A 25,945-nucleotide genomic window follows, 5' to 3' on the forward strand; every position below is an offset into this window, starting at 1 on the left:
ACTAGCTTGAATGTGACCCCAGCTCAGCAGGCACCAGGAACCCTGACAATCTGATGCCAAGTCACTGGCTGGGATGACGTGTGCCATTCCCCATCAGGATCATTAAGTGCTCATCTCCCCGGCAGGGTTGATGGCTTTCCCTCCTTATATATAAATGTATTTCCCGTGTTTGTGGCACTGTGGCCCCCCAGGACAGCAAGGTTGGGGAGGTAGCACATCACAAAGAGAACAAGAGGGGGCTCTCCTCTGGCAAGGAGCAGTGGGTGTGCAACATGTGTGCGTGTGCTTGTGTTTTCAGTGTGCAGTGTGTGTACCTTTGCACACACATTTTCAGTGTGTTGTAAGTGTGCATGCATGTGTATGTATGTGTGCTTGTGTGAAAGCTTGCTTAGGTCACGCATAGCCGCAAGCCACTTTGTTACCACGCTGCTAAGCTGTGCGTCATACCAGCCCGTTGGCCTTGCCAGCAAACTCTCCAGGACTCTGCCAGTCCAAGCCTTGCCTTGCAGGTACCAGTCATTGAGCCCCAGCTCCCATGTTCCCCAGAGATGGCTCCCTGCAGTGTGCAGTGCCTCTCACTGTGACATTCACAGAAGTTGTTACGTTCACTATCTTCACAGAGCCCACGCCAACAGTCAGGTTAGCTGAAGACTCACACTTCGCTTTAATGCACAGCACTGAGATTGTTTGTAATAAAACAGGAATTAATTTATGACCAAAGAACAGAAGCTTAAGTGATTTCAAATCAGAGTGAAAGTGACAGGAAAGGTTACAAACCAAACATGCTGTCTAGTGCCTAAAACTTAACTTCAGCAAGTTATGCTCTGTCTAAGCAGCTTTCTCATCTCAAGTCAGTTCCCAGAGATGTCAGCCCCTCGGCTGACGGATCCACCTGTCTCAAATTTCAAGAGCTCTGGCCTTTCATGGTCTCCGCATACTGGATGCCCAAATGACTTTCTGTTCCTGCTTCTATTTCCCAAAGGCTGTTCTCTCTGTTCCAAGAGCCAGGAAGGCTTCCCGGGGTGCAGCCTCCGCCCCCTCATGACTGTTAAGTGTACAGCTCCCCAGCTGGCTAGGGTGATCGCTTTTTTACCTTATATGTAAATATATTTCCATTGTTTCTGGCCTTCCCTTGCTCAGTCTACACTGAAGTCCAAGCCAAGGGGTGAAGCCCCCTTCCTTTGGCTAGGACAGGCTGGGCTGCTTGCCAAACACATTTTCAGAACATATTTTCAGCACCATCTGTGTTTCTTCGTACACGGCCCGTACACATATCACGCAATGACATTAATGCCAGCATGTTTCCGGTTTGCATATGACTCCTCACATGGCCCCTTTCAGATTCCAACAGTGTGTTGGGGCAATGCGTGGGAGTTATGCCATAGTGTGCCCTCGGCCAGTTGGCACTGAGGGGCTTGTACTCTCCCTGCCCCATGGATAGGCCGATGACTTGAGTCTCCAGCAATAAAGCTCTTGTTGCAATTTACCAGCCACAGGATAGGCTGGCTTTGTGGCAGGCAGCTGCCCCTAGCATCAGCCCCAGGGCAGGGATCACTTCCCTCTCCTTTATAGAAATGAACTCCTGCTGGCACAGCACCGCTCCCTCCAGGGCATCCCTCCAGGATGTCAATGCCCTCAGTAGGTGCCTGGCATTCGTGCTGTCAGTGTCTAGGTGTGCTCAGTCAGGGTGAGGCAGCCCAACTCAGGTCCCAGCCCTCATGAGAGCCCGCAATGAGCCAAACCCAGAGCCTCAGCCCTTGGGATTCTAGGGAGAGGGGGGCTGATCCAGGCTCTGGGTCTGAGTCACACTGGAAGGATCCTTCTGCAGATTTATCCGAGGTGGCAAAAACCTCACAAGAATGGGGCGTTTCACAGACTGCACCTGCTTTCCACGGAAATGTTCGGAAAATAGCCCATGACATCCACGTCCATCGAATCTTAACCCAGCCACTGACCCTGCTCCCCAGCTCCACACCCCTGCTCTTTGCCACGCCATACCCAAACCCCATAGGAGCTCGATGCTTGAGCTTCTTCCAGTGCAACTCAGCAGCTGGGAACATGCAGGAGCTGGCACTTCAGGCTAGCCAGTGCCCCAGGCGAGCCAGTGCCCCAATCCAACCCAGCACCTAGATACCACTCGGGGATCTCTGCACTAAATATATCTTGTGTCGGGGTGTGGTGCCAAGCAGGGGGAGTCATGGGTCCAGATGCTGCTGCTGTTCCAGGAGGCAAGCTTGAGTTCCCTGGGAACTCACCAGGGGGCGCTGTGGTGCCGCTATCAGGAGCTCAATGAAGGGCAGTCCCTGGCCAAACACAGTTCGGAGCTCCCGTCCCTGCCACCGTGCCCCACTGGGGTGCCACACTCCACATCCCAGTCTCCTGCTCCCTGACATATCAGCAATTCCGGTGATGCTGTGGACAGAATGGCTATTCCAGCACCAGCCATGCCAGTGGGATACCAACGGACTGACCGTGCCAGTACCAGCCATGCCAGTGGGAATGCCAATGGACTGACCGTGCCAGCACCAGCCATGCCAGTGGAATACCAACAGACTGGCCTTGCCAGCACCATCTGTGCCACTGGAAATGCTGACAGACTGACCATGCCAGCACCAACCGAGCCACTGGAAATGCTGACGGGTTGTCTGTGCCAGCACCAGCCATACCAGTGTCACTGGCAGAGGACAGCAGCAAGTTCTCAGAGGTGGTGCAAATGGGCCAGCTGCCCCAGCAATACCAGGCTGTCTGTGCCAATGGTTCATTGAAGAGCTGATGGTTTGCAAAGTCCCTCTGGTGCCAATTCCCCAGTGGCTGCATCTTGTGCTGAAGGATCTCAACTTCCATTTAAAATAACCTAGTCTGGGTCCTTCTAGCTGCAAAGATCCCTTGCCAGTGTGGCGTGTGACCCATGCTTCACTTTCCTGCAGTCTGCACAGCACTGTACAGAAGCTCCGAGAGACCTGGTCCTGTTAACTCTGAAACCTAACGAGGATGTCCATTGTTAACTGCTTCATGGCTGTTCAAGGCCTTCAGAGGAAGAGAGGGGCAATGGGGTTGGGCTCTGCCGAGCCTGCCATGGGGCCAGGCATGGGTGTAGCTTGGCACAGTCCCAACCTGGTACACGTACCTGAGACCACCTGGCCTGATGGGCCTGGGCCCAGCCAGAACCATGCCCTCACCCCATCGCCAATGCCCCCTCCTACCACCTCTCCTGCTGCCCCATCCCATCGCCCATCCCCAATGCCCCCTCCCACCCTCTCTCCTGCTCCTTCATCCCATCCCCTCTGCCCCCATCCCACCCCCTCGCTGCTGGGAGCGGAGATGCCATCGGGCCGCTCAGCCACAGGCGGAGGTGAGGGCGAGATTAGCATCCGCTGCCTGATCACATGTGCCTCGCCACAGCTCAGCGCTGCCGGGACGGACCAGCCGGAGAGCGAGCGAGCGACTGCAGGGAGCTAAGGTACCTCTCCGGCAGCGCGGGCTGCTGCTGCTGCTGCTGGGTGAGAGCCGCTCGGCACGGGGGGCCGGAGGGGGAAGCAGGGCGCCTGGGAGGGTGAGGGATGGGGGAGACCGGGGTCCCGCGGGGAGGAGGGGACTGGAGGGAGGAGACATGGGGAGATGCGGGGAGCAGGAGACCAGTGGGAGGATGGAACTGTGGGGGGTGAGAGGAGGGAACTGGGGGGAGGAGGGATCCCAGGGGGAGGAGGAGACATGGGGGGAGCAGGGGTCCCGCGGGGAGGAGGGGACTGGAGGGAGGAGGAGACATGGGGAGATGTGGGGAGCAGGAGACCAGTGGGAGGATGGAACTGTGGGGGGTGAGAGGAGGGAACTGGGGGGAGGAGGGATCCCAGGGAGAGGAGGAGACATGGGGGGAGCAGGGGTCCCGCGGGGAGGAGGGAACTGGAGGGAGGAGGAGACATGGGGAGATGTGGGGAGCAGGAGACCAGTGGGAGGATGGAACTGGAGGGGGTGGGAAGAGGGGACATGTGGGGACTGGAGGGAGCAGAGGACTGAGGAGGGTAGAAGGGGACTGGAGGGAGCAGGGGACATGGGCAGATCGGGGGAGAGAAGGGGAAACAGGATATGAGGAAGCTGGGGGAGAGGAGAAGGGGCCACGGGAGAGGGGAGGGTGAGGAAAAGATTTGGATGGGCAGTCATCAGGGAAAGCTGTCAGCCCCATGCTCGCAGTGCTGCTAGGGAAACCCAGCCCCATTTGCCCGCGTGCTCACAAAAACCCCCCACCACCTGCGCATTTGTCAGCAGCACTTGAGGGGGCACTGCTTCCTGCCTGCCCCAGGAACTCCAGGCCAGGCACAAGGGGCTCTGGGCCTCACCCCCCACTACCACCAGCAGGGGCGGCTCCAGGCCCCAGCACACCAAGCGCGTGCTTGGGGCGGCATGCCGCGGGGGGCGCTCTGCCGGTCGCAGGGAGGGTGGCAGGCAGGGTGCCTTATGCAGCACGCCTGTGGGAGGTCCACCGGAGCCGCGGGACCGGCGACCGGCAGAGCGCCCCCCGCAGCATGTCACCGTACTTGGGGTGGCAAAATGTCTAGAGCTGCCCCTGCCCACCAGCATGGTCAGACACTGGACCCATGTGGGCAGAACCACCTGGGATCTGGGGGCATGTAAGGTGTCTGGGCTCCAGAACCCTGGGTGTGGTGGTGGCCAGGTGGCCCAAGTAGGGGTGTTGTGTCCCTTCCCCCATTGGCTGGTATGGCTCATGTGTGGAGCCACGGGTTTTTCAGGGGGCTGGTACCCAGTGAGCAGCCTCTGGGCTGTGGCTAGCCCTGCCCCTCCTTGCACTCCAGTCTGGCCCCCAGGAGCTCTGGCATTAGGGGAAAAGGCCCCCAGGGACTGCCCCCTCCCCCCTGCAGCCACAGGAACCTGGGGACCTTTTATTTACATCAGAAACTGACTGAGCACAGGGCCAGGTGCAGAGGGAGGAAATGGCTCGGGGGGGGGGAGGGCAGCAGCACCACAACAGCCAGAGGAAGCGGAAGTGCTGCTGTCTGCACCCCATGGCAAGGGCTGCTCAGCCCAGGCCTGAGCATCGTACCTGTCCCAGCCTGGCATCTCTGCCCAGCCTGGGAAGCAGAAGGACTGGTTCTGTGCAGGGCAGGGAGGAGCTGTGCTGCCGCCCACAAGGTGCACCTTGCCTGGGTGCCAGAGGGAGACTCAGAGCACCAGGCCCTTCCCCTAGCCCTGGTGCCACAGGGATACCTGGAGCACCGGGACCCCTCTCTCAGCCAGTACTCATCCTGGCCAGGTGCCACAGGGAGACCCAGAGCACTGGGGGCCCCTCCCCCAGCCAGCACTCATCCTGGCCAGATGCCACAGGGAGACCCAGAGCAGCAAGCCCCTCGCCTAGCCCTGGTGCCATAAGGAGACCCAGAGCATCAGGGAGACCCAGACTTATCCTGGTCAGGTGCCACGGGGAGACATGGAACACCAGATCCCTCTGGTCTGGCTACCCTGCCCCAGCCTTCCTGCATCCCCTGCTGTTCCCACCAGGCCCCTCTCCCATTGTTGAGCAGCCAAGCTGTAGCTGGCCTAGACCTAATGCTGGGCGCCCACCATTCAGAGCTACAAACCTCAGGTTTCTCACAGGCTGCAACACTAGGCCAGCGACCTCCACTCCAGCATTCCAAGTCTCAGCTGTTTGGGCTTCAGATGACCAGATAGCAAGTGTAAAAAATCAGGACACTTTAGTTTGTTCGAGGAGAGTGTGTGTGTATAGTTGTGCATATCAGACAAAGCCCATAATATTGGGATGTCTGGTCACCCTACTTGGGCTACAGGAGGACTCCCTTCATCACCACTAACAGTAGGCCTTTATCTTCTCTTTGGGTCCAGCCCTGAAAGACAGCCTGATTCACATGCGCAAAACCAGCCTGCTTGGACCTGCCTCTGGATGCTGGTGAGACCAGCCAGGCCTGCACCACCAAAGTAGAGGAAGGAAAGAACCTGTCCCCGGCCACCCACTGCAGGCCACCATGCTCCAGAGCTCATGGCACAGCATGTACAGCCCTGGGAGCTAGCGGGGCAGCACACAGCCCAGGGAAACCACAGCAACCAGGGAAACCATCGGCTTCCATTTGGGACACCCCAGACCTTTCCTACCAGGCCCTGCACCATGCCCAGCTCAGCCCAGCCAAGCTGCACTGTTGTTGCGTGAGGCACATGCATGCCCCCAAGGTCTTGGCAGTGCAGTCTCTCCATTCCCCCAGTGCCTGGTTTGCCCTGGAACTCATGGGTATCTGACTCATGTCCACTGCCTGTGCACCAGAGGTGCCTGCCTGTGCACCAGAGGCTGGTGGGCAGTCAGAAGCACCATGGGCACATTGAAATCTCAGAGGGTCCAATTACTAGCCCCATTCCCCTGCTGACCTATGCCTTCTGCCCCATGCCACCCACTTCTTCTGCTGCCCCATCCCATTCCCTCTGCCTCCATCCCACCCTCTCTCTGCTGCCCCATAGAATCATAGAATATCAGTGTTGGAAGGGACTTCAGAAGGTCATCTAATCCAACCCCCTGCTCAAAGCAGGACCAATCCCCAACTAAATCATCCCAGACAGGGCTTTGTCAAGCCTGACTTTAAAAACCTCTAAGGAAGGAGATTCTACCACCTCCCTAGGTAACCTGTTCCAGTGCTTCACCATCCTCCTAGTGAAATAATGTTTCCTAATATCCAACTTAAACCTCCCCCACTGCAACTTGGGACCATTATTACTCATTCTGTCATCTGCTACCACTGAGAAAAGACCAGATCCATCCTCTTTGGAACCCCCTTTCAGGTAGTTGAAAGCAGCTATCAAATCCCCCGCTCATTCTTCTCTTCTTCAGACTAAACAATCCCAGTTCCCTCAGCCTCTCCTCATAGGTCCTGTGCTCCAGCCCCCTAATTATTTTTGTTGCCCTCCACTGGACTCTTTCCAATTTTTCCACATCCTTCTTGTAGTGTGGGGCCCAAAACTGGATACAGTACTCCAGATGAGGTCTCACCAATGTCGAATAGAGGGGAATGATCACGTCCCTCGATCTGCTGGCAATGCCCCTATTTATACAGCCCAAAATGTCGTTAGCCTTCTTGGCACCAAGGGCACACTGTCAGCTCATATCCAGCTTCTCATCCACTGTAACCCCTAGGTCCTTTTCTGCAGAACTGCTGCCTAGCCACTCAGTCCCTAGTCTGTAGCAGTGCATGGGATTCTTCCGTCCTAAGCACAGGACTCTGTACTTGTCCTTGTTGAACCTCATCAGATTTATTTTGGCCCAATCTTCTAATTTGTCTAGGTCCCTCTGTATCCTATCCCTACCCTCCAGTGTATCTAACACTCCATCCCATCTCCAATGCCCTCTCGCACCCTCTCTGTGCTGCCCAATCCCATCCCCATCCCCTGCTGTCTCCATTCCCATGGGAAGTGGTGGCTCTGGTGCCAAGGTGCCATTTCGAAGCCAGACTATGTGTCACTGTCATGGCACAGTCCCATGCCACCTTTCTCTTGCTCTGCAGATGGAGGAGATGACACCACCACCCGCACCTGAGGCACCATCCCCGCTGAAGTCCTACAAATGGCGGATAGGACCCCAGGGTGGGGAGAGGGAGCCCGAGCGGCACCCCATGCCCCCTGCCAGCAGCCGCTGGGCCAAACTGCACAACTGGAGGCGTGCTCATAGCCAGCCTGAGACTGATGCCCCCGAGGTGCGCATGGCCAGGAGCAGCCCAGGCACCGAGCCCCCAGAGCCTGTGGGGAGCAAAGCAGCAGCCCGGAGGTCTGTGTTCCAGAGGGCGTTTTCTGCCCCGGACAAGGTGCCCAAGGAGCCCAAGGGCCAAGAGGGCATTAAGCTGAACCTGCGAAAATACCTGCTTTCCAAGTCCCACCGCAGGAGCCAGGAGAGTGGGCTCAAGGCAGAGCAGGCACCTCAACAGGCAGCCAAAGGTAAGGTGGGTCCAGCGTGGGGCTGAATGCTCTGGCAGTGAGCTGTATCCAGCAGGGGAATGGGCATCCAGGGCAGTGGGGCAATTGGAACTAGACTGGCCAAAGCTGGGCCGTATGGGGTGGGTCTGGGTCAGGGATCCCAGCTGTGGCACAGCTGGGCCATGCAAGGTTTGTGTGAGTCGGGGAATCTCAGCCATGGCACAGCTGGGCTGTGCGATGTCTGTGGTCAGTCTGTGGGATCCCAGCTGTGGCACATCTGGTCCATGTGAGGTCTGTATGGGTCGGGGATCTGAGATGTGGCATAGCTGGGCCGTGTGAGGTGTGTGTGGGTTGGGGATCCCAGCCGCAGTGCAGCTGGTCCATGTGTGCTGTGTGTGGGTCGAGGATCCCGGTCATGGAACAGCTGGCCTGTATGTGGTGTGTTGGGGTCGGGGATCCCAGATGTGCACAGCTGGACCCTGTGTATTGTGTGTTGGTTGGGGATCCCAGTTGTGGCACAGATGGGCCGTGTACAGTGTGTGTTGGTCGAGAATCCCAGTTGTGGCACAGATGGGCTGCGTGTGTTATGGATCCAGCTGTTGGTATAGCTGTGCCATGTGCAGTGTGTGTCGGTTGGGGATCCCAGTTGTGGCACAGCTTGGCCGTGTGCAGTGTGTGTGGGTCGGGAATCTGAATTGTAGCACAGCTGGGCCATGTGCAATGTGTGTGGGTCGGGAATGCCAGTTGTGGCACAGATGAGCTGTGTGTGGTGTGTGTCAGCCATGATACAGTTGGGCCATGTGTGGGTTGGGTATCCCAGTTGTGGCACAGCTGGGCTGTGTGTGGTGTGTGTCTGCACTTGTCTTTGTTGAACCTCATCTGGTTTCTTTTGGCCCAATCCTCTAATTTATCTAGGTCCTTCTGTATCCTACTCCTACCCTCCAGTGTATCTACCACTCCTCCCAGTTTAGTGTCATCTGCAGACTTGCTGAGGGTGCAGTCCACGCCATCCTCCAGATCATTAATGAAGATATTGAATAAAACCAGCCCCAGGACTGACCCTTTGGGCACTCCGCTTGATACCGGCTGCCAACTAGACATGGAGCCATTGATCACTACCTGTTGAGCCCGATGATCTAGCCAGCTTTCTATCGACCTTATAATCCATTCATCTAGCCCATTCTTCTTTAACTTGCTGGCAAGAATACTGTGGGAGACCGTATCAAAAGCTTTGCTAAAGTCAAGGAATAACACTGCTTTCCCCTCATCCACAGAGCCAGTTATCTCCTCATAGAAGGCAATTAGGTTAGTCAGGCATGGCTTGCTCTTGGTGAATCCATGCTGACTGTTCCTGATCACTTTCCTTTCCTCTAAGTGCTTCAGAATTGATTCCTTGAGGCCCTACACCATGATTTTTCCAGGGACTGAGGTGAGGCTGACTGGCCTGTAGTTCCCCAGATCCTCCTTCTTCCCTTTTTAAAAGAAGGGCACTACATGAGCCTTTTTCCAGTCATCTGGGACCTCCTCCGTTCACCATGAGTTTTCAAAGATAATGGCCAACGGCTCTGCAATCACATCTGCCAACTCCTTTATCATCCTCGGATGCAGCGTATGTGGCCCCATGGACTTCTGCTCGTCCATTTGGGAGCTGACCTTGTGTGATGTTATGAGTCTGATCTAATATCTCATTGAAGGATGACAGGGCCAGAAAGAGTTAATTAACTAACAGACTGACTTGACCCATGGATGAACTTTAGAGACTTGTTAGGGAAATATGTAAATGAACAGAGCTTTGAAATGCAAGTCTGCATTATTAAAGATAGAAGGGGAGATGTTTGCTCAGATCTTGTGATGTAAGCAAACAAGTCTTGACTATTGCTATAGCTTTGATTCAAAGATCAAAAAAGGAATATTAACATTTAGGAAGATACTTGAGTGAAATAGTATTATTGTCTGTGTCTCTCTGAAAGTTGTGGTAACCTGTATCTGAACTGTTTAATGGATAAATTACCCTGTGCTAATTGGGATGTTTGGGAGAAGGAGTTAAGCCTATTGTTTTCTCAGGCAGAAAGGCTGCTGGAAATGTATAAGAACCCTGAGACACGATCCTGCTTCATCTCAGATCTGTTTTGGGTTTCAAGAAGGGGAAACCCTAAGCCATAAGGATTGAGATCCCCAGTCATTGATTGGAGTCACCCTGAATATGGACATTGGACTATAACCTATGAACTCTTTCTAAAAGGACTTTTGGCAACTACAAGCTCATCTCTACTATGTATCTGAACCTCAAGAATTGAATTCAAGTCTGTATGTATATTGATCTTTTAACCAACCCTCTCTCTCTTTTCTTTTTTAATAACTTTTATCTTAGTTAATAAGAACTGGCTAATAGCGTGTATCTTGGGTAAGATCTAATTTATAATTGGACCTGGGTATGTGGTTGACCTTTTGGGGTTGGAAGAACCTTTTCTATGATGAGATAAGATTTTCAATAATCATCATCATATCTGACGTGTGTGTCTGGACGGGCGCCTGAGGCTGGGTACTTTAAGGGAACTGCATCGTTTGGACTTCTGAATAACCTGTATGGTAATATAGAAGTTGTTTTGTGCTGGCTTGCATCAGTTTTTGGGGTTTGTCTGCCCCGTTCTGTTTGCAGTTCACCCTAATTGAGTGACCTCAGCTGGCTCCCACAGGCAGCGCCATCACATCTTGTTTGTGAAGACAGAGGCAAAAAAAGCATTGCGTAGATTGTCTTTTTCCACATCCTCTGTCACTAGGTTGCCTCCCTCATTCAGTAAGGGGCCTACAATTTCCTTGACCTTCTTCTTGTTGCTAACATACCTGAAGAAACCCTTAACATCCCTGCTAGCTGCAACTCCAAGTGTGGTTTCACTTCTGCGTGCCTGAGCAATATTTTTATACTCCTCCCTGGTCATTTGTTCAATCTTCCACTTCTTGTAAGCTTCTTTTTTGCATTTAAGATCAGCAAGGATTTCACTGTTAAGCCAAGCTGGTCGCCTGCCATATTTACTATTCTTTCTACACATCGGGAAGGTTTGTTCCTGCAACCTCAATAAGGATTCTTTAAAATACAGTAAAAAGCGACAAAGAGCCACAGGACTCTTTGTCGCTTTTTACAGATCCAGACTAACATGGCTACTCTTCTGATATTTAAAATACAGGTGATTCCAGTTGTGGCACAGTTGGGCCGTGTGTGATGCGTGTGGGTCGGGGATCCGAGTTGTGGCACAGCTGGGCTGTGTACGATGTGTGGGGGTCAGGAATGCCGGTTGTGGCATAGATGGGCAGTGTGTGGTGCGTGTGGGTCGAGGATCCCAATTTTGGCAAATCTTTTCTATGTGCAGTTTGTGTGGATCAGGGATCCCAGTTGTCGTGTAGCTGGGCCCTGTGCGGTGTGTGTGGGTTGAGGATCCCAGCTGTGGCATAGCTTGGCTATGTACTGTGTGTGTGGGGCGGGAAACACAGTTGGGACACAGATGGGCTCTGTGTGTGTGTGTGTGTGTGTGTGTGTGTGTGTGTGTGTGTGTGTGTGTGTGTGTGTGAGGGATCTCAGACGTGGTACAGCTGGGCCTGTGCGGTGTGTGTGGATCGAGAATCCCAGTCGTGGCACAGATGGGCCGTGTGTAGTGCGCGTGGGTTGGGGATCACAGCTGTGACATAGCTGGGCTGTGTGTCGTGCACGTGGGTTGGGGATCACAGATATGACATAGCTGGGCTGTGTGTGGTGCATGTGGGTCAGGGATCTCAATTTTGGCAAAACTGGGACATGTACGGTATGTGTGGGTCGGGAAACAGTTAGGGCACAGATGGGCTCTGTGTGTTGCGAATCGCAGACATCATACAGCTGGGCCGGGTGCGGCGCATGTGTGTCGAGGATCCCAGTTGTGCCACAGCTTGGCCATGTATAATGTGTGTGGGTAGGGAATTCAAATTGTGGCACAGCTGGGCCGTGTGTGGTGTGTGTCAGGGATACCAGCTGTGGTACAGCTTGGCTGTGTGCAGTGTGTGTGGATTGGGAATCCTAGTCGTGAGACAACTGGGCCATGTGTGGTGCTTGTGGGTCAAGGATCAGAGCCATGACATAGATGGGCTGTGTGTGGTGCATGTGGGTCGGGGATCCCAATTTTTGCAAAGCTGGGCTGTGTGCAGTACGTGTGGGTCAGGGATCCCAGTTGCCGCACAGCTGGGCCCTGTGCGGTGTGTGTGGGTTGGGGATCATAGCTGTGGCACAGCGGGGCCCTGTATTGTGCGTGTGGGTCAGAGATCACAGTTGTGACATAGCTGGGCTGTGTTTGGTGCATGTGGGTCGGGGATCCCACTTTTGGCAAAGTTAGAGCGTGTGCAGTATGTGTGGGTCGAGAATCCCAGGCTCAGCACAGCTGGTCCATGTACGGTGTATGTGGACTGGGGATCCGAGCTGTGGCACAACTGGGCTGTGTGAGCTGTGTCTTGGTTGGGGATCCCCGTTGTGATGCAGCTGGGCCACGTGTGGTGCGTGTAGGTCAGGGATCGCAGCTGTGACATAGCTGGGCTGTGTGTGGTGTGTGTGGTAGGGGATCCCAGTTGTGGCACTGTTAGGCCATATGCGGTTTGTGTGGGTCATGGCACCTCTGGGCCATGTGAAGTGTGTGTGGGCCAGGGATCCCAGTTGTGGCACAACTTAGTTCTGTGTGGTGTGTGTGGTTCGGGAAACCCAGTTATGGTACAGCTAGGCCATGTGAGCTGTGTCTCGGTCAGGGATCCCAGTTGTGATGCAGCTGGGTCATGTGTGGTGCATGTGGGTCGGGAATTGCAACTGTGACATAGCTGGGTTATATGTATTGTGTGTGGATTGGGGATCCCAGTTTTGACAAAGCAGGGCCATGTGCAGTATGTGTGGGTCCAGGATACCAGTCGTGGCACAGCTGGGCTTTGTGCAGTGTCTGTGGGTCAGGGATCCCAGCCATGGTATAGCTTGGCCGTGTGAGCTGTGTCTGAGTCGGCAATCCCAGCTGTGGTGCAGCTGAGCTGTGTGTGGTCTGTAGGGGTTGGGGATCCCAGCCGTGGTACAGCTGGCCCTTGCACAATGTGTGTGGGGCAGAAATGTCAGTTTTGGCATAGATGGGCAATGTGTGGTGTGTGTCAGGGATCCCAGCTGTAATACAGCTGGGCGGTGTGAGGTCTGTGTGGGTCGGGGATACCAGTTGTGGCACATGTGGGCCGTGTGCAGTATGTGTGGGACGGGATCCCAGTTATGGCACAGCGTGGCCCTGTCCATTTGTGTGGGTCAGGGATCCCAGTTGTGGCACAGCTGGGCCAACTGAGGTCTGTGTGGGTCAGGAATCCCAGTTGTGGTGCAGCTGGCTGCGTATGGTGTGTATGGTCTGAGATCCAAGATGTGGCACAGTTAGGTCGTGTATGGTGTGTGTGGATCCAGAATAGCAGCTGTAACATAGCTTGGCTCAGGCTGTGTCTGGTGCGTGTGGGTTGGGGATCCCAGTTGTGGCACAGATCGACCGTGTGTGTGTGTGTCATGGATCCCAGCTGTGGTACAGCTGGGATGTGTGCAGAGTGTGTGGGTTGGGAATCCCAGTCATGTCACAGATGGGCTGTGTGAGGTCTGTATGTGGGCTGCGGAACCCAGCAGTGACACAGCTGGGCTCTTTAGGGTCTGTGTGTGTTGGGGATCCCAGCTGTGGCACAGATGGTCCATGTGAGCTCTGTCTCAGTCAGGGATCCCAGCTGTCATGCAGCTGGGGCCTGTGCTGTTTGTGTGTGTGTCGGGGATACCACAGGTGACACAGCTGGGCCACGTGTGATGGTGTGTGTCAGGGATCCCAGGCATGGTACAGCTGGGCTGTGTGCAGTGTTTGGGTTGGGAATCCTAGTCATGGCCCAGTTGGCCCAGTGTGTGTGTGTGGGTTGGCAGTCCCAGCCATGGTACAGCAGATCCGTGTGCAGTGTGTGTGTGTTGGGGATCCCAGTTGTGGCACAGCTCGGCAGTATGTGTGGATTGGGGATCCCAGTTGTACAGCAGGGCTGTGTGTGGTGCGTGTGGGTCGGGAATCCCAGAGCTGGGCCATTTGAGGCAGAGCTGGGCCGTGTGAGGTATGTGTGTGGGTTGGGGAACCCAGCCGTGGCACAGCTGGGCTCTTTGAGGTCTGTGTGTGTCGGGGATCCCAGCTGTGGCACAGATGGGCCCTGTGATCTGTGTCTCGGTCAGGGATTCCAGTTGTGGCACAGCTGGGGCCTGTGTTGTGTGTGTGTGTCGGGGACCACAGAGGTGACACAGCTCGGCCATGTGTGGTGTGTGAGCTTGGGCATCCCAGTTGTGGCACAGCTTGGCAGTGTATGGTGTGTGTGGGTAGGGAATCCCAATAGTAGCACAGCTGGGCCATGTGTGGTGTGTGTCGGGGATCCCAGCCGCGGTACAGCTGGACTGTGTTTGGGTTGGGTATCCCAGTCATGGCACAGCTCGGCTGTGTGTGGTGTGTGTGGGTTGGGAATCCCATCCATGGCACAGCTGGACTGTGTGAGGTCCGTGTTTGTCGGGGATACCAGTTGTGGTACAGCTGGGCCGTGTGCAGTATGTGTGGGCTGGGGATCCCAGGTGTCATACAGCGAGACCGCATGCAGTCTGTGTGGGTCAGGAATCCCAATTGTGGCAGAGCTGGGCCGTGTGAGATTTGTGTGTGGATTTGGAATCCCAGCCATGGTGGGCTGTGGGAGGTCTGTGTGGGTGAGGGATCACAGTTGTGGCACAGCTGGGCCATGTGTGATACGTGTGGGTCGGGGATTTCAGCTGTGACATAGCTGTGCTGTGTGTGATGTGTGTGGGTCAGGGATCCCAGCTGTGGCACAGATGAGTCGTGTGTGGTGTGTGTGGGTTGGGGATCGCAGCTGTGACATAGCTGCACTGTGTGTGCTGCTTGTGGGTAGGGGATCCCAGTTGCTGCACAGCTGGGCTGTGTGTGGTGTGTATGAGTCGGGGATCCTAGTTGTGGCACAGCTTGGCCATGTATAGTGTGTGTTGCGGATCCCAACCATGGTACAGCTGGGCCTTGTGTGGTGTGTGTGGATCGGCAATCTCAGCCATCTCACAGAGGAGCTATGTGTGCTCGGTTGACCACTCCCTGGGTTATAGCCCCTTTTCTGTTCCGTGCCTCCTCCTGTTTCACTCATTCCAATTCGTCCACAGAGTGATTGGCAGCTCTCCCCACAGGGGAACTTGTTGCTAGTGATCAGCCCATTACAACATCACAGGCATTCTGTTTCTGGCTGTGCCGAGGCCTCTTCCCCCTGTTACTAGCAGCTACCTCCCAAGCTGTGATCCCACAAGCTGAGTTCTAGTCTTGCAGCTAAGAGTCTTCCAGCAGATCACGGTGGCAGCAGGGAGAGAATGGAGATGCCCCTGCTCCAGAGGCTCAGGGCCCTGTGGCTTGAGTAAAGAGGATTCTGTTAGTGACAGCGGGACTGTGACACACATTTGAAGTTCTAACTATAACCAGCAGGCAGCAGTGGGGCACACAGACAGCCTCCTGGGGTCAATAAAGTGCCTTACAATCTACATACAACGCTGGAGCTGGAGTGTGCATTGGAGCTTGGTACAAATCCCAGGGGAAGTAGCTCCAAGTTGGATTTGGGGCTAGGCCAGGCAGTGGGCTGTGGCGGGATGGGGCTCAATTAAACCTTTCCGAGCCCCTCTTGCTGGCAGGCTCAGCAGAGAAGCCAGAGACTGAAGAGGCGAACCTCGCAGGGCTGTGTGGTGGGGCCAGCTCTGTGCAGGCAGGACCCTATCTCCAGGGCTGGGCTATGCCAGCCCATGTCAGCACGTTAAGCTCACCACGACAGAGCAAAGCAAAGGCTCCTGCCCGGGCAGGGCAGAGACTGGTCTCAGGATGTTTTCTAAGGCCTGGTCTACACTACGCTGTTAAACCGATTTTAACAGCGTTAAATCGATTTAACGCTGCACCCATCCACACTACACTGCTCTTTATATCGATTTAAAGGGCTCTTTAAATCGATTTCTGTACTCCTACAAAACGAGAGGAGTAACGCTAAAATCGATATTACTATATTGGATTAGGGTTAGTGTGGATGCAAATCGACGTTATTGGCCTCATTATTTTACAGTAGCTACCCACAGTGCACTGCTCCAGAAATCGACACTAGCCTCAGACCATGGACGCACACCACCGAATTAATGTGCCTAGTGTGGATGCGCACAATCAACTTTATAATATCTGTTTTATAAAATCGGTTTAAGCTAATTCGAATTTATCCTGTAGTGTAGACGTAGCCTCAGATTTGCAGGCGGGAGATGCTACCATTGCTACTCTGACATGGGCTGCCTGTGATTTGAGCCGTGTCTCAGATGTGGCTGCTGGGCGCTGCTCTGAGCACTGGCCATTGGCCAAGGCAGGATCAGGCTTTCAGCCACAGCTCAGGGGTTCATCTCTGCTGGGAGACGGAAATTCAGGTTGTCACAAGTGTGGGGGAGTCAGGGCCCTGTACCCCTCTTCCTGGGACTCACAGTGACTCTCAGCCAGCCAGTAAAACAGAAGGTTTATTGGACAACAGTAACGCAGGCTACAGCAGAGCTTGTGGGCACAACCAGGACCCCTCAATCAAGTCCTTCTGGGGTTCAGGAAGCTTAGTTCCCAGCTTGGGATTCCCTGAATTCCAGCCACCCAGCCCAAAACCAAAACTGAACTAACTCTCTCCAGCCGGCCCCTTCCTTTGTCCGGCTTCCGGGTAAAGGTGCTGACACACCTCCCCCCTCCCTGGCTCAGGTTACAGGCTCAGGTCCTGTCCCTCACCTAAAGTCATCCCGGCTCTCCCATCCACCACACAGACAGTCCCTGCTACATCACACAGGCTGATTCTTGTTTGCTTTGCTCCAGCTCAAGGGCAGTGAGAATCCATGAGCAGAAACCATCATGCTAAACCAGAAAGGCAGTTAGACCCAGTCCCTGTGGAGTCCATACAGGCATGTTGGCCCAATCACTACGGAATCCACAGGCAGGCAGGCCCCAGGCCAGTCCCTGTGGAATCCATATGGGTAGGCAGGCCATTCCTGGTTCCTCTGGAGTCCACACAGGTGGGCAAGAGGGCCCCGGACCATACCAGTGGAGTCAGGTTAGATAAAAATCCATTAAAAAATTAAAAAAAAAAACAGATTTTTTTTATTTAAATCAGATTATTTTTTAATAAAATGCTTTTTGAGGGAAAAAACCTATCTAAAAATAGTTTTAATTAAGATACATTATATCAAAGATATCTCATAGTGGAATAAGGATTATAAATTCTAAATCTATAGTATGAGACAATTTATTAATGCAATGTTTTAGAAAAGTTTTGTAAATGAGTTCCAATACTTAATGGATTAAGGACCCAAGCTTATAGGTTCCAGGAGCTTCTGTGTGTATTTAGGTTAATCTTTCTAGCTACCCAATGGGACTCCATGTCAGTCTAGAAGATACCATCAGAGAGGCTTAGTTTTGCAATTCTCAAACTTTGGATTTGTGTCTCCAGGGGTAACATGCTTATTAACAGCAAAAATGTTTTTAAATTAAATAAATAAATAATATGTAGAGATGAGAAACAACAGACCTCAACCCTATTGGCCCCCTGCAAATTTGTATACACAGAGTCAATCCCTTACCTCTCTCTAAAATGCAAAGTTTCAGAAAGTTAAATGAATAGAAGATTGTTGGGGGCGGAATAGATCTGGACATGGAGAATAAATCTGGAGATAATTTTGAGAAGGGGAGGGACAGGCAGTAGAAACAAAAGTGAAACTGTTTGAGCAGCATATTCCAGAAGTCTTGAGGTCTTTCTGAGTGTAGCCTTCATTGATGTGAGATCTACCATACCATTCTCTCACTAGAAGGGAAAACCTATGATGGCAGCAGGCCATAAAAGAGACCCAGTTTGGGAATATTTTAATGAAGTTCCTCTACCTGTGAAGAATATGTATTAAGGCAGAGGTGGGCAAACTATGGGCCATGGGCCACATCTGGCCTGCGGGACCCTCCTGCCTGGCCCCTGAGCCCTTGGTCCCTCCCCTGCTGTTCCCTCTCCCCCACAGCCTCAACTCACTGCGCCGCGAGCACAACGCTCTGGGTGGTGGGGCTGGAAGCTCCTGGGGCAGTGCAGCTGCACAATTGCATGCTCTGTGCTGCCCCGGTGCTCTGTGTTGCACGGTGGCATGGCTGCTTGTCCTGGTGGTCCAGGCGGTGCAGCTGTAGCACCACCAGCCACCGGTGCTCCAGGCAGCTCAGTAAGACGGCAGGGGAGTTCAGAGTGGTAGTCAGGGGGCAGCAGTGTGCAGGGCCGGCGCTACCATTTAGGCGACCTAGGCAATAGCCTATGGCACCAGAATTGGGGGGGGCGCTATTTTGCCGGGGGAGGCGGCACGCGGGTCCGGTGGACCTACCACAGTCATGCCGGCGGACGGTCCGCTGCTGGAAAAGCTCCAGTGGAGCTGCCGCAGTCATTTCAGTGGACGGTGCGCTGGTCTAAAGGCTCCGGCGGACCTACCGCAGTCATGCCTGCGGCAGGTCCACCGGAGCCTTTAGACCAGCGGACCGCCTGCCGGCATCACTGCGGCAGCTCCACCAGAGCCTTTCCAGCAGCGGACCATCCGCCGGTATGACTGTGGTAGGTCCACCGGACCCACGGGGGGCGGCGAAATGGCCATCCGCCTAGCGCATCAGAAACCCTGGCGCCGCTCCTGGCGGTGTGGATGGGGTCGGGGCGGTCAGAGGGTGGGGAACATGGGGGCAGGGGTCTGGGGGGGCAGTCATGAAGGAGGGGGGGTTGGATGGGGTGGTGGGGGGCAGTCAGGGGCAGGGGTTCCGGGGTGGTTAGGGAGAAGGGGTGGTTGGATGGGGCAGAGGTCCCAGGGGGGTAGTCAGGAATGAGATGAGGTGTTGGATGGGGCGGTGGGGGACAGTCAGGGGACAGGGAGGTCCGGGGCGGTCAAGGGACAGGGAGCAGAGTGTGTGTGTGAATGGGGCAGGATTCCAAGGGGGGATGTCAGGGGACAGGGAACAGGGGGTTGGATGGGTCAGGAGTCCCGGGGAGGCCATGAGAGGTTGAGAAATAGGGGAGTCAGATAGGGGGCGTTGGCCATAAGAAAAAGAAAATACGCCTCCCCTAAGCAACACTCCATACAATTCTGGAAACCCAATGCGGCCCTTAGGCCAAAAAGTTTGCCAGCCCCTGTATTAAGGTTACAACAACCAACAAGAATGCACTTTTATGTAGAAATCCATGATTAAATCGAGTCTTCCTGACTAGTGATTTAAATCATGATTTAATTCAGTTTAATTCAATTTGATTTAATTCAAATCCACCGAGTGGAGTCCATGTCAGCGGGCAGTCCCGGTCCACATACGGGCAGATGGGCCTGGTCCCGGTCCCCATGGAGTCCATACAGGGGGATGAGCGGGCCCCAGCCCAGTCCCTGTAGAGTCCATATCGGCAGGCAGTCCCAATCCCCATGGAGTCCATACAGGGGGATGAGCGGGCCCCAGCCCAGTCCCTGTGGAGTCCCCATGGAGTCCATACAGGCAGGTAGTCCCACTCCCTGTGGACAGACTTGCAAAGTAAGATAGCTATGAAATCAGCGCTGCCACCCCCGCATAGCGTCTCACAAAGTACAGCACGATGGCACAGCAGCCCCCCTAGCTGAAGGGCATAGTGGTGTCACAGCAGCCCCACCCCTACCCCCTGCCAGGGCCGGCTCTTGGTGTTTTCCCACCCTAAGCAAAAAAAAAAAAAAAAAAAAAAAAAAAAAAAAAAAAAAACCCTCCAAGAGTGCAACTGCCAAAGCAAAAAAAAAAAAACCTCCCAGAATGCTGCCTTGTGATTGTGCCGCCCTGTAATTGTGCTGCCCCAAGCACGTGCTTGGTTTGGTGGTGCCTAGAGCTGGTCCTGTCCCCTGCCACAGTCACCACCTGGCAGCAGTTCCCCCTCATGTCCCCCCAGCACTCCTGGGAGCTCTTGCCCTTCCTCCCAGCATGAGGCCTGCAGCATGCCTGGCAGGGGGCATGCCCCCCCACTGCCTGCCCAGCCCCTTCTCCTCCAGCGAATCTCCCCTCCCACCCCTGCATCAGTGGAATTGAGCTGTTCTTCCTATGGAACAAGGGTTCTATGGAAGAAGGGCCCGATCCTGCATGTGTCGCTTGTGCCCTGCCCCTGCCCCCAATGAGTGAGAGCCCTTTAGAGCTGCTCCCACCTGCCCTGCTGACATCTCTTCAGACACCCCCAGCCCCAACTCAGGCCATGAACTCGCATTCCCTGGGATCAGCCTGTGGTGTTGGGGACGTCTCGCTGCACAGCCCTTGAGGGCGGGGAGGGTTCAGGTGGGCAGCAGGGATTTGCAGAGAAGGGAGGATGCTGAATACTGTGTGGGCTGCAGCCCCTAGAGCTGCTTTCCTGGGGCCCCTGCACAGTTCAGACAGGACTGGAGATCCACTGTCCTGGTGCCCAGTGAGGCTCAGAGAGGGCTGGGGATTTGCTCTCCTAGGGCCTGGCGAGGCTCAGACAGGACTGAAGAGCTGCTCTCCTGGGGCCTGCAGGGACTCAGACAAGGCCGTGACCTATTTGCATGGCACTTCAGGACTCTGCTGGTGCTCCAGAAAAGGCTGATTTGAAGGTTAGGAGCCATTTGTGTCTTGTGTGAATCATCTCACAACCGAGAGACAGCGGGGACTGACTAATTCTGAGACCCGGGCAGCTAAAAACGGCAGACATACAATTCCTTTTAGTCAGGGGGCCTCACAGTATCAAACACCTCCATCCTCCGGATACACCTAGCAAATGTTTCTAGAGCACTATCCGCTAGAGCACATCCCCAAGTGCTAAACACATCAAGAGAACTCACTGCCCCCACCATTGAAATGCAGCCATCTCGGGGGTGGGATGCAGCAGCTGCTTAACACCACTCAGCCACACTACACAACAGCTTTGGTTGGGACATGGAGCTGAATCCTGGTTTTGGAACACTGGGGCAACTGAAGAGGGGACTTGGCCAGGACACCACAGCTAGGCCCCTGGGGATTGGGAAATGGGCGGCAGGGTCTTTGGGGAGAACTGTAGCTCTGGGGATGGACACTCAGCAAGTCCTGGTCACGGAAAGGCCAAGGCTGACTCTCCAGGGCTGCACACGCATAGAGTGGGTGATGGGAGTCCTGCCAGCTCAGCCAGCTAAACCGATGTCAGGATTCCTGGACTGGCTGGGCTGAGCTCAAGGTCTGTAGTACAAGATGGCAGGTTCCATGTTGTGTTGGGGCCATTCTGCCTAGCTTTGTCATGTCCCCTTGTATGGATGATAGTGATGGGCATGGACCCATGCTGCTCCCCTTTGACTTGAGCAATTTGCAGATAGCTGGGACTTTGCAAGGCTGCTTCCGTTAGGTGGAGTAGTCGTTGCTCCTAGTCAGCATATTCTCAGTGGGATCTTTTAATTTATACATAGTCCACTTTCCCTGACCACAGCAGAACAAATAGCAGCCGGCAGTTTTCTTGCACAGAAATCTCCAGGCCCGGCCCTCCAGCAATTTCTGTGCCCTAGAAGTTCTGTCCCTGCTTCCTCTGAGTCCTGCTCTCTCTGCCTCCCACATCCACAGCAGGGAGAGGCCAGCTGGGAACTCACAGGGAGCATGGCCTTGGTGGCTGTCCTTGGTTGGCCGGGGGGAGTACTGGGGCCAGTGCTCAGTCTTGCATGTTTTGAGACTCCTTCTGCCTGAGGCCTGAGCCAGAAGCCCAGAAAGGGGCCCGGCCTGGCTAGTGTGGTGGGGAAGGGCATCTCCACGGTGCACTGTGCTGCGATTTCTCAAGCCTTGTTCCTCTTTGTGGCCAGGCCAGGACTGAGGTGAGGGTGAGGCCTCCTCTAGCCAGTCATGTGCCTCCTCATCTGTGGGGGATCACTCTGTCAGTGTGCGTGGAAGCTGCTGGGGGTGGGGCCGTTTGGAAATTCCACCCCTTGCTGGGTGCCCTGAGCCTTATGGGGCTCGGGCTGCTGATGTGCAGGAAGGCACGCAACATGTTTGGCTCATGGCCCTTGTGGCTTTGTTGGTGAGGCCGTCTCACTATGCATTGAGAGCTGTCCTAGCACAGGCGGCACTGTGCCCCCAGCTCAAAGGAAACCTTCCCTAGGACAGGATCAGGAGAGGTTCAGGTCCCAGCAGGGAGGCCCCGAGCTCTCCCCTGCCACAGGGTTCTCCTAGTAAGGGCAGGCACATTGCACCTGCAATGAGGATGGACCTCACTGCTCCTTGCCTGCTGTGGCAAAGCCACCATGTGCACCATTGTACATTGGTTTGGCTGGCAACAGGGCACCCTCCTCACTCCTTCCCACAGCCGCATCCTCCACTGCCAAGAGGCTGTCCTGACAGTCAGCACACATCTGCCCTGATTTTATTTCAGGCCAGTTTTGGCACTCGTGGTTAATCTCCTCCCTCCCTCCACAATGACCAGGCACAAAGAGGAGTTGTAACACTCTGTGGGGAACGGAACATATTTACACCCCCAGGGGTTTGTAGGCTCTTTGCTTTATGTGTTTGCTGGGAGATAGTGTTGCCTAGTGGATAGAGCACAGGGCTGGGACTCAGGAGATCTGGCCTCTATTCCCATTCCTGCCACTGGGCTGTTGAGTGGTTTGGGGCAAGTATCTTTGCCTTCTTCTGTGCCTGTTAAATGGGGATAGGAATACTGATCGCTGAGATCTACAGATGAAATGCACTAGATAAGAGCTAGGTTATAGTTATTATTATTTATTTCCACCAGCCCCCTTCCCGCCCCCCCCAAAAACTTTGGCAGGACCCTCAGGAGGGGGAATCAGGCCTAATCAAGTCTCAGTGAGGGCAGATCTTGCCTGGAACTGTGCTCTGTGGACCACTGCCTGCCTGTGAGAAAGTGGGAATCGTAATATTTTGTATGAAGCCTGTGTGTGCCTCAGTTTCCCCTATATGTTGGGGACCCATTGCTACCCAGAGGTGGGAAAAAGGATATGTTTACATTAAACAGTTTTGTCAGCAAAAGGTAGCTTTTGCCGACAAAACAGTGGAGCTGTACACACTAGAAAGCTACTTTTGGCGGCAAAACTCTGCTGTTTTGATGACAAAATAAAACAACCTTGATGAGAGGCACAGAACTTATTGAGGCAAAAGCGTCAGTGTAGACCAGTGGTCTCCAACCTTTTTACGCATGTTGAGGTTTTTTCCCCACTCTGAACTTTAGAGTACAAATGTGGGGGACCTGTATGGACCCTTCTAAGCTTAATTACTAGCTTAGATCTGGTAATGCTGCCACCAGCCAGAATTTAGTGTCTGGCACACTTTCTGTTCCCCCAAAACCTTCCCCTCCCTGGGTTGCCTTGAGAGACTTTGCCAGTTCCCTGGTGAACACAGATTTAAACTCCTTGGATCTTAAAACAGGGAGGAATTAACCATCCCCCCTCCTTTCCCCCCACCAATCCCTGGTGAGTTCAGACCCAATCTCCTTGGATCTTAAAACAAGGAAAATCAATCAGATTCTTATAAAGAAAACTTTTAATTAAAGAAAAAAAGAAAAGTAAAAATCATCTCTGTAAAATCCGGATGGAAAATGCTTTACAGGGTACTCAGATTCATATAGACCAGAGGGACCCCCCCAGCCTAAGATTCAAAGTTACAGCAAACAGAGGTAAAAATCCTTCCAGCAAAAAGAAACATTCACAAGTTGAGAAAACAAACATAAGACTAATCTGCCTTGCCTGGCTATTACTTACAATTTTGAAACATGAAAGACTGATTCAGAAAGATTTGGAGAGCCTGGATGTACATCTGGTCCCTCTTAGTCCCAAGAGCGAACAACGAACAAAACAAAAAGCACAAACAAAGACTTCCCTCCACCAAGACTGGAAAGTATCTTGTCCCCCTATTGGTCCTCTGGTCAGGTGTCAGCCAGGTTTACTGAGCTTCTTAACCCTTTACAGGTAAAAGAGACATTAACCCTTAACTATCTGTTTATGACAACGCACAAGATCACTTTTTGAATTTTAAGTTCAACCCAGAATCTACCATGCCCCTTCCCCGAGATGCCACCCCACTCACTCCATCCTCCCTCTGTCGCTTGCTCTCCCCCATCCTCATTCACTTTCATCGGGCTGGGGCAGAGGGTTGGGGTGTGGGAGGGAGTGTGGGCTCTGGGCTAGGGCTGAGGGGTTTGGAGCGTGGGAGCAGGTTCCAGGCTGGGACTGGGGCAGGGGGTTGGAGTGCAGGAGGGGGCTCCAGGCTGGGGCAGAGTGTTGGGGTGTTGGAGGGGGTAGGGGTGCTGGCTCTGGCAGGGAGCTCAGAGCTGGGGTTTGGGATGTATGAGGGGTGCGAGCTCTCGCTGGGTGGCACTTACCTCGGGCAGCTCCTGGTTTGCAGCACAGCAGTGCTAAGGTAGGCTTCCTGCCTGTCCTGGCCCCATACCACTCCTGGAAACAGCCAGCATGCCCCTGCCACCCCTGGGGGGACACATGGCTCCGCATGCTGCCCATCCCTGCAGGCACCGCCCCTGCAGCTCCCATTGGCAGCAGTTACCCATTCCCGGCCAATGGGAGCTGTAGGAGTGTGCTTATAGGCAGGAGCAGTGTGCAGAGACTCCCGCCCCTCCCAGGGCCGCAGGAGCATGCTGGATGCTTCTGGGAGTGGTGCGGGACCAGGGCAGGCAAGGCCTTAGCCCCTCTGTGCTGCTGGACTTTTAGCAGCTGGAGATTGCGATCGACTGTCAGTTGCGATCTACAGGTTGGTGACCACTGGTGTAGCTATAACTGGCCTCCCCCAGTATCCCACAATGTCTATCATGACCGCTCTGCTGACTGTTTTGATCTCAGCCACTGGGCAGGCAGGCGTGCGCCCCTCCCCGTTCAAAGCTCCCAGAAGTTTTGACATTCCTCGGCCTGGAGAGCTCACAGAGCTGCTTGAGGAGGCTGTGGGCAGGGGCGGCAGGTTATATGGGCTCAAGGCGCTGGAGCACCAGGAATATTCAAGGCTGAGGGCTGCGCTCCACCAATATTTGGAGCTGGGTTTCTCCCCTGGCTCTGCCTGGAGCAGGCCGTCCCAAGAAAACAGCCGGTGCCTCTCCCTTGCTTGTGCTGCTCCTGGCTAAGGCTATAGAGATCAGCCGCCAGCAGCCTCTTGGAGCACCAGGGGAGGGGAAGAGGGAGAGAGGACGGGGGGAGGGAGGCACACACGTGCGTGGGAGCTCTCTCCCCCCGGCACCCACATGGAGGAGACGCCAAGGAGATGGACATCTGGGGTGGACCTCACTTAACCTGAGCAGCTGCTGGGGCTTTGGTGAGGTTTGACCCTGTGATCCACCCCCTCCCCCCGCAGGCCCCACTCCTGCCCAATGCTGAGCAAGGGGCAGCCCCACCCCCAGTGAGACAAGGGTGAGGGGCAGCAGGCTGCAGCAGGGGAGGAAGGAAGCCACATGTGCTGGCAATTTCACCCCGCCGCTCCCCAGCACCCACCCACCACAGGGGAGATGGAGGAGGGGAGCTTCCCAGACCTGAGCAGCTGGGGCTTGGGTGAATTTTGTGACATCCTACCCCCCACCCCAGCCACCACCCTGCAGTCCCCACTCCTGCCCCATGCTGGGCAAGGGGCAGTCCAATCCCCAGTGAGGCTATGGTGAGGGGCAGCAGCAGGGGAGGCCACACATGAGGGCAAAGCCCCCTCCCCGAGGGGGGGAGAGGAGGGGTCCCTCCCCTGGAGCTTGCTGCCGTCAGTAAGGGGGGGAGTCCTCTCTGGCCCTAGCCCTGGGGAAGCCTGTCTGCATCCCAAGTTCCTTATCCCCAGCCCTGCCCCACCCCAGAGCCTGCGCCCCCAGCACCCCAACCCTGAGCACCCTGCTGCAGTGCGAACCCCTCATCCCCAGCCTCACCTCAGAGTCCTCACTTGAGGGGAAAAACGTGCAACTTAAATTTGGTGGTCAGTTTGGAGTATCATTCTGTTTAGCACAATACTTGATTATTTTACACCCT

The 25,945-nt window shown here is 54.6% G+C and overlaps 1 protein-coding gene across 3 annotated transcripts in view; it reads left to right on the forward strand.

The window, feature by feature from the left end:
* Nucleotides 1-3,421: 3,421 nt before the first annotated feature.
* Nucleotides 3,422-25,945, forward strand: part of RASAL3 (RAS protein activator like 3) — a 67,124-nt gene continuing 44,600 nt past the window's right edge. Inside the window, exons 1-2 of one of the 3 annotated variants that reach the window (XM_030545448.1) lie at nt 3,422-3,460; nt 7,515-7,941. In XM_030545448.1, coding sequence (XP_030401308.1) covers nt 7,515-7,941 — 427 coding nt within the window. In that variant the 5' untranslated portion in view covers nt 3,422-3,460. Of the gene's footprint in view, nt 3,501-7,508; nt 7,942-25,945 lie in introns of all 3 variants that reach the window. The other 2 variants (XM_030545449.1, XM_030545447.1) reach the window with 2 other exon arrangements.

The sequence above is a fragment of the Gopherus evgoodei genome, unplaced genomic scaffold (assembly GCF_007399415.2).
Source record: "Gopherus evgoodei ecotype Sinaloan lineage unplaced genomic scaffold, rGopEvg1_v1.p scaffold_37_arrow_ctg1, whole genome shotgun sequence".
In the NCBI taxonomy this organism is placed as follows: Eukaryota; Metazoa; Chordata; order Testudines; family Testudinidae; genus Gopherus; species Gopherus evgoodei.